General features: G+C 36.8%; 1 protein-coding gene across 1 annotated transcript; it reads left to right on the top strand.

Moving 5' to 3' along the window:
* Nucleotides 1–306: 306 nt before the first annotated feature.
* wnt7aa (wingless-type MMTV integration site family, member 7Aa) lies at nt 307–12,857 on the top strand. The gene is made up of 4 exons (XM_060858421.1): nt 307–1,138; nt 1,806–2,032; nt 5,907–6,178; nt 10,589–12,857. Exons 1-4 carry the CDS (start codon nt 1,068–1,070, stop codon nt 11,066–11,068), a joined length of 1,050 nt encoding a protein of 349 aa, XP_060714404.1. The 5' UTR covers nt 307–1,067; the 3' UTR covers nt 11,069–12,857.
* Nucleotides 12,858–15,157: the final 2,300 nt, after the last annotated feature.

Genomic DNA, 15,157 nt, shown 5'->3' with positions numbered 1-15,157 from the left:
TGCTTTAGAGAAAAAAGGATCCTTTTCATGTTCAGTGTTCATATACGTCTGTCAGTAATTGTTTTAAATGCAGGTGACAAGATACAAGAATGTTACTGTCATATGCACAAGGATTTGTGCAATGAGAATATTAGTTTTTACACACCACGCTGATGCCTAAAACCTATAGGTGAAATAGACTAAAGTAACAATTGACTTTTGTATTAATGTGTTCAGTGAAAAGGGCGTCTGCCGAATGCTGTAAATGTTAAATGCTCGGTGTTCTATAGGTTACTATATAAATTGTTATATATAGGTATAGTTTAATTGGGCTATTTAAAACATCTCAAAATGCTTTCACAAGAAATGTAAACATTTTTATAACCTCCTCCATTGTCATAATGACCAAAATTCTGCATGAGCTCATATAGGACAAATAAGATGAGGAGTTCGGGGGGAGTAAAGGGGCGCTGAGGCTAGTATCAAAAGCTCTCTCATGGGAGGAGCAAACGGGTGCAGGCAAAAGAGATAAAAAGCTCTGTTAAAGAAGCTCGAGCTACCGCGCGGATTAACCTCCATCAGGCTAGACAAATAGCGCACACTGGAAAACAAATCTAAACTATTCACACATATCCGCCCTGTTCTAATCGACAGTGTTAAATGACGGCTAAATTAGACTCCGTCCCAAAAATAGCACCAGGTAAGGGCAATTACGCGGAAGCAGTCTCGGAACCAGTCTCTGTATTCAAAGCCAGTTAAGTAAACGAACGTTTCAGCCTCGCGGCATTTTACGTACCGGGACGCAGCGGATAAAGCATTTCCTCTGGAGATGAGCTCCAAGTAACATTGCTTACGAAATCGGAGGACCTGTAGAGAAAACAATGAGAGAAATAAGAAATATTTAGCGTAATTATCATTTTACAACAGAGGCCGCTTCAGAGCTTCATATGCTGAAGGAGCCTTCGAGTCTCAGAAGCGTTTGAACTCAGGTGCGCGGCGGCGCGCTGCATCCACACTAAAGCAGGGAGCATTTACACACAAACACGCCTCGGACTCTCAGTCACTGCTTAAATAAAGTAAAGGTCACCATGAGCAGGAAAACGCGCCGCTGGATTTTTCACATTTTCCTCTGTCTGGGGATTATTTATCTGAAAATCGGGTGAGTTTTAAAAGGTTACAATTCACATGGTAATAATTTGGTTTTGCGTAACTGAAACTAAGAGAATCTGACTCGTAAAGATAAACACAATAGTTGAAATAAAGATATACTAATGACAAAAAAATTAATATTGCATCATTATAGCTTATGTTTTTAGCTGGTTTTTGATGGATGGTGACTTTTCTTAGTCTCCTTGCTGACTTTGGGATAAATCTCTGAAATCGCCTGCGCAGTGACATTAAAGGTGTCTATGCGCAGTGACATTAAAGGTGTCCTGTAATCTATGCCCATGAAAGTCTGAATGTTTATTACAGTTTTCTACATTAATTCTACATCATTACAGAGATCTCCTACTGAGATATTTACATAATTTACACTCAAAATAAACAGTTAATTCTATGATACATGCTTTAGATTTCATGGTGCGCCCATATTGTTTATTATGAGGTGAAAGAACCCGAAACAGTAGGAAAGGAAATCGCACAATAATCTAAATGTAATTCGGCGCAAACCATCTAACGACCTTTTCAAATGATTCCGCTGGCACTTTGGGACCAGAGCATCCAAAAATTAGACAAATCTAACAGAACATCGCCTTTAGTTTTGTTTAATTAAACATGACGTGCACCTTTTTGTTAACTCGATGCTTTACTTTTAAACTCTACAGTGGCTTCTCCTCCGTGGTGGCATTGGGTGCGAGCATCATATGTAATAAAATCCCGGGTCTTGCCCCCCGTCAGCGGACGATCTGCCAGAGCCGCCCGGACGCCATCATCGTGATCGGTGAAGGAGCGCAGATGGGCATCAATGAATGTCAGTTCCAGTTCCGCCACGGACGCTGGAACTGTTCTGCCCTCGGAGAAAGGACCGTTTTTGGAAAAGAGTTGAAAGTGGGTATGTTGCACAACTATTTACTGTATCCCTAGAATTAGAGAAATGATATTTCTAGGTTATAAACTTGTCATTTACTTTATTTAGTTAACGAAGTGAATATATTGACATTATTAAAGAATTCTGGAATTTAAGCCTAATTTAAAACATTACTGTTTTAATTGATTTATTTTTGTTATTATAAATTGTTGCAATTTCTTTTATGTCACTAATAAGCCTATGCAATTAACTCTCAGCTATTAGTCACCTAATATTATGATTGTGGGATTTATTCTAATGCTTGACTTCTAACTTTTTCAGTAGATGTTAAAAAGATACACAGCACCTCAAATTCTTAAAGAAATTCTGAGATTTAAACACAAGCCATGAGCTAATAAATAACTGGAAGTGGCTTGTCAGTGGATGCAGGGCTGCTGATTTGCTTGTAGCATTTTGTATTTTTGTGCCCTCCTGTAATGTCATGTCAAACATGCTTCTGTTTCATTCACACAGCCAAGTATCAACATGGCTGAATTTATGGCCTCTCTAACAACCCTGTTTCTCAAAAGAAGCCTTTTCTAGTCATCCTGTCTTATCTGTAGATTTTAATGATTTGCTAGTTGGGCTTTTCACTTTTCCACGGGTATAAGTTACAGAATGTGAATGAAGGGACAAAATAGTACAGTATTTTAAGGAAATGTAACCATATGTCACCATAGATAAATAAAACAAAACTAACTAAGAGAATGTTTTTCCTTGTGGTAACATTATCCATTTTTTCAGAGGCAAACCCAAGCCTATTTAGAGCTTCTTTAGTGCTATTGAACAACTGACACTTGATGAATGGTTTTGTGAAGGACTTTAGTTTCATAGCCTTTTTGGCTGGTGGGAAAAAGGAGGCAGAATTATTGGGCCATTTGTCTGTTAAAAATGGCTGTAGGGAATCCTGATGCTCAAACTTACACTGGGTTAAAATATATATATATATATATATATATATATATATATATATATATATATATATATATATATATATATATATATATATATAGGAAATAAAAAAGGAAATAAAAATTGAAAACAATTTATATATATATATATATATATATATATATATATATATATATATATATATATATATATATATAAATGTTTTATTTCCTCTCACCTTGCCTTCATTCAGATTGAGGCAGCACTGAAATTGTGTTGTTAAGACTGCAAAGGTCTGTAGAGACTTGTATCTATTGCTGAAGGTGAAGCTGTATTTTATCCCTCGGCATCAAAGATGATTGACTTGAGAAAAAGTAAAGAGAAAAAGGGCAAGTTTGCTGCAAGCTCATGCATTACCCCAAAATTTCCCTCAATCCTTCTCATTATTGAGCAGCCCACTTTCATAGCTGTCATAATCTTTGTTTTGCTTGTAGATTATATTGTTTAATACAGGAGGCATGGATCTGAATTATCTGAACATCATTTGGCTAACAGTGACCAACTGTATTTCCCAGCTGTGGTGTTTGCCCCTACTCTGTCTATAATTTCTATAATTTGGATGAAAGAGAGTGGGAAAATGTTCTAATAGGACTGGTTACAGTGGCCAGACATGCAAGCAGCCTCACATTTACCAAACAATAAGAGATGAAGAACATTGGTTAATTCTCATAAGGCAATTCAGAAGGAGGTGAAGTAATGCTTGCTCATGTTCAGGGCCTGGTACCATATGCTCTGGTGGGCTTGGCATCAAAATAGTGGATTCCTCTTTCAGCACTGTACCACAGCATTACTTTAATTACTTTTACTTTACTTTATAAAGCTTGGATTATTATTTTCAGTGTGGTCCATTTACTGAACATGGGAATAGAACAGAGTTCTGGAACACATAGCTGCATAATTTATATTTGTTTTATCTTGTGTTTTTCAAGTGGAACCCTCACCATCCCCCTTTCTCACACTTAAGCACCCTCCGGCATGTTTGAAAAATAGTTTTCCCCCACCAGCATTGTCTCAAGCCCAGACAAGTACATTGTGTGAGGTTTAGAAATTAACCTCTTGCATTTACAGTTTTGGCAAAAGACATCTCACACAGGATCATTCTGAGCCACTGATTCAGACTTCTGTAATGTAATGAAACCCATGTCATAACACACATGTTTTATGGGTTTCTTATCAGTCAAGTTTGTGTGCAGACTATCCGATTTAAGTAAACACAGCCCAAGTAATATACTTAATAAAAAGACTATTTTACCATATCCTATGTAAAAGTGGTTTTATAACTTTGCTATTGTAAAATCTTTAGTATGTGCTAACCTTTCTATTGAATGCATCTTTTCTCTCTTGGCATCAAGCCCAAGCGACTCATAAAAATCTCCATATAATTGATGCTCCAAACAAGCTTTTCTTAAATTGCTTGGGCGCTACTCCAAGATGTTTATCAACTGCAGGTCAACACATACCAGTGTTACTGTTAGTCTGGAGGCCCTGAGAAAGCTCTGAGAATGTTTTGCACTCATTCATAGCATGCAAGATTCAATAATCAACAGACAGAATGAGAAAGTTATTTCTCCCCACCGACTATGGAATTGACTACATTGTCATATCAATACGATATGTTTTACTAGTTGTGTTAGGTACTGAATTTTAAATGGGAGATAAACCCAGCCTACTTAAAGGACACAGATTTCTTAGTGCAAGGTTTGTGTAAATGATTTCTAGAAGAGTCAACAGTTGATGATTCATTAATCCAAATGATAATTTGTACATTTGCAGGAGAGCACAGTAACCTAGTACTGATCAATAGATCTTAAAAGCATGACAACTTGGCCTTTGCTTCGGAGTTACCAAAGAATCATTTTCTTGTGAACAATCATCTTAAAACTGAAACTGTGTCTGGATTTCTTCTGCTTCTAATACAGAACATGACCGGTTTATAACTTAGACTTAAGTTCATAAAGAATCTAAGACTTTAATGCAAGTTACTGTCACACATAACAAAAAAGTCTGTGTCACTGCAAACGTCCATTGATACTAATGAACACAGCCCTGAAAGAGACTGTTGGAATTCACCATGATGAGTAGAAGCTGGCTCATAGGTCACATGTCAGTCTTCCTGTTGGACTTATTGTTAGCCAGTCTTAAGAAAAGAAATGAAAGGTTTAAGATAAATCTTTAAGAGTTTAAGTCAAAACAACTAGTCATGGTGCGTTGCAACACATACCTAACAGTGTTTAAAACTTTTCAAAGGTCTTTGTTACATTTCTGTGGCTACATAAATGAATAATACTCTTAACCTGGAAGTGCCCTGCTTAGCAGTGGCAATCAATTATCTGAGTCTTCTTGCCAGGAGAGATTCTGCATGCCTGAGGGACTTACCTCCGCTGGGTGGATCCCTCTTTCTGACGGAAGCTGGGAAAGAGTCCAAACGTACTGTGTGCCCCCGATCTCTACCACTCTATTGTCTCTTAAATAAACCCTTGTTCACGAAAGAGGCAGGTTATTCCTTCCTTCGCTGCAATGGTCATTACAGCACAATCATACAGTTATTTGTCTTAATGTTTCCTTTTCCCTGACAACTGAAGGACAATTACCCCATGTCAAATAAAGCTCTGAATTGCCTGTGGTGCCTACTATTTGTTAGCATACCACTGTTTACTTGCATAATCTGAAGTTTAGGATCACCTGCCTATTTTTCAGCAAGACTGATTGTTGTGCAAAGCTCTCACCTCATATAATGAGGCAAAAGTAAAAAAAAAAAAAGAATAATAAATGAATAGCACTTGGCAAAACATGTTCATATTGCTCTTGAATTTTGAACTATGTGAAGTATGTGCACAAGCTTAATTTGGCTGAGACAATAGAGCTTATTGAGAATGATTCTGATTTTTAAACATTCTCTTTTTTATAGGGAGTAAAGAAGCAGCTTTCACCTATGCCATCATTGCTGCTGGGGTTGCCCATGCTATCACAGCTGCCTGCACCCAGGGAACCCTGAGTGGCTGTGGGTGTGATAAAGAGAAGCAAGGTTTCTACAACCAGGAAGAGGGTTGGAAGTGGGGTGGCTGTTCAGCTGACATCCGCTATGGCCTGAGCTTTTCCAAGATGTTTGTGGATGCCCGGGAGATAAAGCAAAATGCCAGGACTCTCATGAACCTCCATAACAATGAAGTGGGGCGTAAGGTATGTATAAGAAAGGTACCCTAGAATCTGTTTGGATTAAAATAATAGTTAATTAATGGTGGTACAATATTAACGAATTTTATGTTGAATCCTTTTGCGCTGCAAAGTGTTTTTTAATTAACATGATAAATTTTGGAATAAAATATTTAGTAACAAGGTCAAATACATTTTTTAAGGATAAAACATACTGGGATGATCACTGCTAAGCAAAAAACATAAATAAAGGTTGAATAATCTTATAGTGCTTCAATATTCCACTATAAATATTGTTTTAGAAATTCCAAAATATTTTATCACATTATCTTGTTTTAAGATACATAGTGATAAAAGTGATTTACTTGTTTATAAATAAATATATAAATATATGATTACTATATTTATAAAACTTTATCTGGAGTTTGATGTGAAGAGTTTACAACAGTTGGGTCAACACCAATCATTGGCACTTCTCAAGTGGATGAGCAGAAACGGTTGTATGAAGTTGGCAGTACATAATTAAACACATCAGTCAAACAGCTATTTACCTTACCCATAAAGAAAAGTATTGATGTATTTCATTCAAAAATATGTGTGTCAAAATTACACCCCAGACAATATTTAAAATAAACAAAAGCAATTATAATGCTACATCCTTTTTAAGCCTAATTGCTTAATTATCACTTGCCTTTAAATATATGGTTGCATTTGTATACATATACTTATACATATACCATTCAGCACCAGATCTGTCAATTCAAGAAGCAGATGATTTTTACCCAGCAAACAGAAATGGTGCAATGACGATCTCAGCCTCCTGATTGTAAAAATGATTTTATGTTAATTAGCTGCTCTGTTTAAAATTCACCACATCATGCTGATACAAAATGGTGGTAGTCAGAATAAAAAGGGCTTTTATAAAGAGATAACAGCAAGGGCTTTTAGGTGGAAAATGCACTGATACACTTCCATTTGAGTAATCACTAAATTACTTACAAGCAAAAAACTTCTGCTTCTTGAGTTTTTCCCTGAGGTATTTTCTGGTCTTCTCATAATGAGCAATGTCACAGAATGTTACAAAAGGCTTTTAAGGGTAAATATAATATATAATATATAATAGAAATATATATGAGACAATTGACTAAACAATTGGAATATTGGAATAGCCAATCCAAAAAATTAAGCATGATAACTAAGCTATACCTAAATAGATACATGTTAAAGTGAACTATAGGTACCATTACCTTTGCAGAGAAACATATCTGTCATTTTAACAAGTTTATAAGAACTATTTTTGTAAAGAGTTTGAAACAGTTTGGACTGTTTCAGCACTCTGGACAGATCATCAAATCTTTGAAGGCAAGATGAGGTCATAACCTTCTCATATGGACTCCTTTATGAATGAACTGTCTTTGGTGATTTTTCTAGGTCTCATTCTAAAAGCATACATTGTTTAATTTCATGTTTTTTACAGGAGTTGATTTTCCATTTGATACTGGCATATTAAATAGTATTAAAATCAAATGGGATTTAACTTGATGACTGAGAATAGACTGGCATGATGACATGAGAATATTATTTAAGCTGGCATGAGAATATTATTTAAGCACAGTTTTAATTTTCAGTATATCATGGCAATATTGGTATCTCAAGACTTAAAGATGGTTCACAGTGTTGTTTAGAAGGTAGTCACCTCTCACAGACACACAGATTTGACTTCAGTATGCTTTCTGAACATGTTGTTTATCAGGAAGCAGCAGCATGGCCACACTTATCCTGATACACATCACAGAGAGCAGACAGTTTTCAAGAAGACTCCACAAAGTCTATGAGGCAGACAGGCATTGAGGATGGAATAATAATTAGAACACTAGGTGAGGCTTCTTCCACAAACGGGTAAAACAGCATCATTACATAGTGGAAAGAGAGAAGTAGCATTTGCTAACCACACCAAAAACTACACTGCCTTGAACAAGCTATTCCCTGATGCCAATCATTAACAGACTCTTCCATAGCTAAACAGGCTCTCTTTTACACAGATCTTTCTCTCAGCAAGTTATTATTCTTTTCAGGATTTGCACACATAATTACTGTATTTTTCCACATTATTGTACATCACACAAGAAAAAAGCGTAGTGTTATTTCTTGCTCACCACTCTTACCTGTTGGACTCAGGATACAAGGATAGTCAGAATGAAGTGAAGCTCACAGGCACCTGAAACCTGACTCCTGAGCTTTATCTGTGTACACTACACATAGGCAGACAGTTGTAGAAGTCACTGTCATTCAGGCTGTGTTTATATCATATGCACCCCTGATTCCACCATGCTGCTTACACAAGAGTGAGAGATTCCTACAGACGACGACTCATACTTAGCTTGGTGAAACAATTTGTGTCAGATGTTTTGTACACAAATGAAAAGGCTTGTTAAAAGTTGACGGAGGAACCTGTCGACACGCAGGCTGTTTTCCAGCCTTGCTGTGCAGGCGGGCAGGCATGAGGTGGATCAGGCTCTGGCACAGCAAGTTTAACAATCTTTGCATTCTTGAATTGGAATGTTTAAAAAAAACCTTTGTCTCAACCTGTTTAACTATTCCAGAAATATGCTCTAAAACCACCACTGTAGGCACAAATGCTACAGGTATGAAACAATTCAACAATCCTTTTGTGCAAGAATGCCCAAACGCAACCTTCTCATATATATGTATATTTTTCATAAATACATATATCTTTTCACTTATTAAACAAAAAAATCTACTCAAATCAAATGAGTATTTCAACTGAGAAGAAATTTAGGACACTCTATGTGCTTTGGCTGAAATAACCTCAATGAGGCATTTCTTGTAGCCATCTACTAGTTTCAGACATTGACTAGAAATAAGTTTCCCTCACTCTTTAATGCTGAGTTCTTTCAGCTGTGTGATATTTGAGTGGTTTCCCCCCACAGGATCTCAATAAGATTTTGATCTGGGCTTTGACTTGGCTATTTCAAGGTTTTTACTTTTCAGGGAGTCCTTATTGGATTTACTTGTATGTTTTTATGTTGCAAGGTCCAGTTCCATGTAAGCTTCAATTTTTGACAGATGGTCTCATATGTAGAATTCATAGTGGATACAATGATGATGAGCTGGACAAGTCCTGCTGCAACAAAGCATATCCAAACCCCAACACTTCCACTTCCATGTTTCACAGTTGTTATGAGGTTCTTTTACTGAAATGCTGTATTTGCTTACGGCAAACATGTCCTCTGTTATGGTGTCCAAATATTAAAATTTTAGACTCATCTATCCAAAGAACATTATTCCAGAAATCTTGGCCTTTGTCTTTGTGTTCTTTTGCAAACCTCATTCTTGCCCTCATGTTTTTCTTAGACAGCAAAGGTTTCCTCCTTGCACACCTGATAATTAAAGTTGTTCAGTCTCTTTCTGAGTTTAAGATTCCTGCACTTTGACAACAACTATAGCAAGAGTTTGCTGTAGGCCCTGTGATGATATTTTAGGGTTTTTGAAGACTTCTTTAAGCATCTTGCAGTCTACTCTTGGAGTGAAATTGCTTGGATGTCCTGACCTGGTAATGTTGGCAGTTGTTTTAAATGTTATCCACTTGCAAATGATTTTTGGACAGTGTAATGACTGAATACAAATTATTTTGAGATCTTTTTATATCACTTACCAGACTCATAAGCATTAACAATCTTCTTTCTGAAGGCCTCAGAGAGCGCTTTGGATCTCACCATGGGGATACCTCTCACTTCAACAATTAAGAGCAAACCAAACTAAATAGCTGAGGTTTAAATGAGGGAAGCCTTCTTCAAAATGCTCTATAACATTGTTCTAAAAATTTGCACCTGATGTGAGCCACCTGTAGGTAATTTAGTTGATTTGTTTAGTTATATTACTTGAAACTTCCAATATTGTTAAAATGAAGATAAAATGCCCATATGTTTAACTATTTAAAAAAACACACAGGCTTTCATGGGGTATCCTAATCTTTTCACAAGACTGTATATAGTACTAGGTACGTACATGCAAAGAACTGCAATCAAATGCCTTCAGAAATAATAAAATTAACTATTTGTAGAACAAGAAACTTTTATTATTACATTAGTAGTGATTTGTTTGAAAAGTGGTGTATTAAGTAATGTGTAGCTTTTTTTTTTGTTTGGGATTAAGACAAAATAAAATATTAGGACAACTTAGGGTGCCAAAGAGTTTTGCCACAGTACTATATTCCGCAGCTTTAAATTGTAAATGTTTGTATTCAATCACTCCAGGCACCAAGGTGTCACCTGATAGACTAACTGGATTAGCCTATGAATCATCAAAGCTCTTACTCTCATAATTATCTTAGACTAAAATTATAGACTGCTGAATAAAATCAGGGTCCTGTAAAATCCCCCAGGGTACTGAACAATGTCTGTTTTTCCACTCCAGATCCTAGAAAAGAACATGCGCTTAGAGTGCAAGTGTCACGGAGTCTCTGGCTCATGCACAACCAAGACTTGCTGGACAACGCTCCCCAAGTTCCGTCAGCTTGGCTACATCCTTAAGGATAAATACTACCAGGCTGTGCAAGTGGAGCCAGTTCGAGCCAGCCGGAATAAACGGCCCACATTCCTGAAGATTAAAAAGCCCTACTCATACCGCAAACCCATGGACACTGACTTGGTGTACATTGAGAAGTCACCCAATTACTGTGAAGCAGACCCAGTTACGGGCAGTGTGGGCACTCAGGGAAGGATCTGCAATAAAACTGCACAGCAAGCCAACAGCTGCGACTTGATGTGCTGTGGACGAGGCTACAACACACACCAGTACTCACGTGTATGGCAATGCAACTGCAAGTTCCTGTGGTGCTGTTATGTCAAATGCAACACATGCAGTGAGAGGACAGAGGTATACACATGCAAATAAAACATTCCTCATTCACCTATATGTAAGACAGGGTCTGTGAACCTATGTTAGTGTGCATCTGTGAATGCGTCTAAACGTAATTAGAGGCTTCCTGTGTGGAGTGATATGTATCCAAGGTGTTTAGAATTGAGAAACATCGGAACGAGGTGCTCCAAGGGGTATCTATGGTGAGCACAATCTTTTTATTCACCTGGAGGATAGCCAGAGGATGTGTGGGTGATGTATTCCGCTTTGTTTCAAAGCGCAGTGGAATGATTTGGTGGTCGGTACCAGTGGATGCCTAGACCTTTCTAAACAGTGGAGTGCGAAAGCTCCTGAAGTCCAGGATAGAAGGAATATATGCATGGTGTCTTTGGATGTTTTGTTCTACTAGTTTTCTATCTGGAAAACAGTGAAACTGGAATTTGGTTTCTCTGGACATTATGAAAGCATACTGTATATGGTTGGTATTTAACATTTTATTTACAAAAAATAAGGCTAATATTAATTTATTTAATAATAAAACTACTGATTTTCATGTGATTTTATGTCTTTTTTTACCAAACAATATTCTGTTATTGTGGTAGAAGCAACTTAACCATCTTTTACACTTAGATTTTTTTTACACTGTCATTTTTACAGTATCCATTGTGAACAAAACAGGTGTACACCATGTTGTTGGCGATGTTACTTGCGCTAAATATTTGTAGTACAATTCCCTCAAGTACCATGCTATATATATATTTATAGCAAAATACACTGGAAATGTGCATCTCTTTTGAAAGCTAACTTCTCCTGAAATGAATTAAGTAAATTAAGTTAACCTTCAAGAACATTCTGAACAATGTGTGCTAAAACAGTGTCTATTTCACAATAAATAATTTATGTTTTGACCAGGTTTTTTAATAAATGGAAATAATAGTGAGTTGAAATCATTTGATGAAGAACCTGTAGATAATATTACCTGACACATAGCCTTCTCATGAGCTCACACACATCTTTCCCTTGGCTCTTGTCTTTTTAGCTGGCAGAGAAGCCAAGATAACGATTAATTCATTTTGGAACAGGATAGCTCACACCCAGGAGATGCCTCCACTTGCTACTGATTCGGAATGCTGAGGTCACTGATACTGTTCTTGCTATATATGTATACTAAATATTGTGTCTTTCCATTTTGCTGCTAGTTTTTCCCCCAAGGCCTCAAACTAGTGAAACTAGTGCTTTTAAATACCATGTGTGAATGTGGTTACCTAAATGAGTTGTTCATGTGCTAAGTTAACAGCAGTTAACAGAATATATTTTGCAAGAGATTATTTTTATATGAGTGTTTTATTTATTTTGTTATAAATTGTATAACATTCACAGGTATGGAAATCTAAGCTAGAAACTGCATTGGATTGCTAATGTCATGGTACCTTGATCACTGGATTGGTGTTAACTGCATCTAAAGTGTCAAAATGAAATGGAATAATTAGACTCAGTAATAACATTTGATCAAAACCTCCTGTTGTTTGTATAGTCATTTAACAACACCAATATGTTGATAAGACCAATAATTTAAACTAGAAATGGGCAAACACTCTAGTACTTAATACAAGACATAAAACATGACATGATTTTTAACCAAAGAACAGCTGAACTCGAGATGGTGCTATATGGATTGTATTTGGTCCTATTTCTAATAACAAACAATGAATTCAAGCAATGTTTTGCCAAACTGGTCGTTCTGCATGCTTATACTGTTATAACTAATTTAACAACAATGTACGTTGTGATTTGAACAGTCTTAATAAAAGTCACCTCAGCAGTTTGAAGAGCTTCTTCTTGTTTTCTTGTAATAAACTCAAAACAGAGCAAGATAAAATCTTTCATGGATAATTTGGCAGTGAAACAAAATTCTAAATATTTTTTTAGTCTTTTTTTAAGTCTCGAGTCTAGAAATTACTTCACAGCTAGAATTCATCAAGGTGGAAAAAAATTGACTTCTAAAAAAAGAGTCATCAATGGCATGGCAATCCCTCAAATTACCTAGGCGGTAACAAGTCATCAGCCACAAAACATTTGTTGCTGCTAAGTTATGCTTGGCCACTGACTCTGACAGTTTTTACTGTGAGGATGATTGTGGGGCAGGGTAGGAACTGAAGAAAGTGCTGGCGTGTTAATGGTAGGGCTTGTGCAGAAGCTTTAATTGATGAGCAGCAGTGTGGAGGGTGTCCCAGCACTGGGTAAAAAGGGGAGGTGGAGTGTGTTGGGGGGGGGGGGGGGTGATGGATTACACTGACATCTGCTTCATTCACTCCTCAGTGCCGTCACCACAACAACGTGCCTGGCCCCCCAAAAATGCTGCCCAGTCTCCCTGAGAAGTGCTCCTGCACGTTAGCGAAATGTTAACTATGCAAAATCCAGCTAACTTTGGGATGCTATTTATTTTGTTTGCTCCGACCCTCCTTTCTCTTCCCCAGGAGCAGGAGGGAGGGTGAAGGAGAGAGAGCTTTTCAATTTTGAAGGATGATGTCAAGAGGAATTTCAAACTGAGGGCTTGAACAGATCTTAGCATTGCCCTTGAATAATTGGTGCAAAACACTTGCTTTAAGAATTGTCAAAAGCTTCTCAATAGTTGACCGCGCTGAAAAGGCAGCTGGCCAAACAACCTCAGCATCAGCTCTTGGACACCATGAGCTGAATCACAATATCTTGTTTTGAAAAAGCTACTTGGGGCCCTCTCTCTCTCTCTCCCTCTCTCTCTCTCTCTCTCTCTCTCTCTCTCTCTCTAACTGATCTTGTTTGTTACATACTGAATGGCAAGCCTTTTGGAGAACTTAACACTTGTATCTAGAAGTGTTAGAAAAACAATTATGTGGAGACAGACTCCACATCCAGCACTATCCATCTCGTATGCCGTCTGTGGTGTTTTGCCCAACGAAGAAATTTTGCTCAAGATGCTTACCATTGAAAACAGTCCCACAAATGCATAAGTGCGTTAATTCAGGCATTCATTTATTAGGTCCTATCCAAATGCTGGTTCTGCCTACTCTGGACTGTCTAAATGTCTAAATACTGTATCACCTTCCTAGCTATTAACTATTTAAAAAAAAGCATTGTAGAATTAAACTTTGTTAGAAGAACTTGTTTATTGACCACCAAAATAGACCTGTGTTTATTTTCTGGCCAGAATATCTGGTATACTTAAATACAAAAGTTTATTTTAATATTTCCACATAAAACAACAATGATATCTTTGCCACAACATTCATCCATGCTACTGGGAAGCTGTGGACAGAGCTTTTTCTCTTCCATTCTGGGCACACCTGCACATCTGGAATCTGACAGACATTTCTGATTTATGCTTGCCTACCTGTCTCCGTTTGGGGAGCTGCTGCTGGAGGCTTGAATAGATCAGGCTCCTTGTCCCACCTGATTTGGTAGAACTGAATCTTCTGAACTGATTTAGTACCACTTAATATTAAATTTAAATTAGATAGAATATATTATCAGGCATATTTTCTAGATATCTTGCACAAGAGCTAGGTCACCTAAATCTACATGTTGGTCTCATATTTTGTCTAAATAATATTGACTGTATTGGCCGTTTCACTATTTTGTCAAGATAAAATGTATTTCATACCCGCATGATACATTATTATTACTTTGACATTATGAGACTTAATTAAGTAATAGACAAAGTACTAAAAAATGACATTGCAGTATAAACATTCACTGAAAGTTTAACAGAAGATATAGTGGGGGAAGTTATCATTTTCAAAGGCATAATGCTTGAGTCAGATGTTTTACTTTTCTCAATTATGAGACATAAATCAGACCTTTCTGGCTCCTATTTCTTTTCAGATGAGTGTGGCATTAAATCTTCCTCTGGCATTCCAGTTATTAAATAATAACTGTGTCTTTGCTAATAATAATATTTTTTTGTGCTACACAGTTGGCACAGTGTCATGTAAATTGCAAAATTTGTAATTACATAAGGACAATTGCAATGCAATTTAAAAACTATGCTTTACTGAAAAAAATGCACATATGCACTGCCCATTGTTTTAGAAAAATCTATATCCCTCATTCTTGCAACTTTCTAGTCAACCAATAGGAAAAAAGCAT

This window comes from Tachysurus vachellii, chromosome 22 (assembly GCF_030014155.1).
Source record: "Tachysurus vachellii isolate PV-2020 chromosome 22, HZAU_Pvac_v1, whole genome shotgun sequence".
Lineage (NCBI taxonomy): Eukaryota > Metazoa > Chordata > Actinopteri > Siluriformes > Bagridae > Tachysurus > Tachysurus vachellii.
This window is presented reverse-complemented; position numbering and strand designations above follow the sequence as displayed.

What these genes read in the sequence shown, in the direction of transcription:
- wnt7aa (XM_060858421.1), top strand. Translation starts at nt 1,068, where the DNA reads ATGAGCAGGAAAACGCGCCGCTGGATTTTTCACATTTTCCTCTGTCTG. An exon ending in ATTATTTATCTGAAAATCGG is followed by an intron (nt 1,139 to 1,805) that starts GTGAGTTTTAAA and finishes TAAACTCTACAG; the next exon opens with TGGCTTCTCCTCCGTGGTGG. An exon ending in TGGAAAAGAGTTGAAAGTGG is followed by an intron (nt 2,033 to 5,906) that starts GTATGTTGCACA and finishes TCTTTTTTATAG; the next exon opens with GGAGTAAAGAAGCAGCTTTC.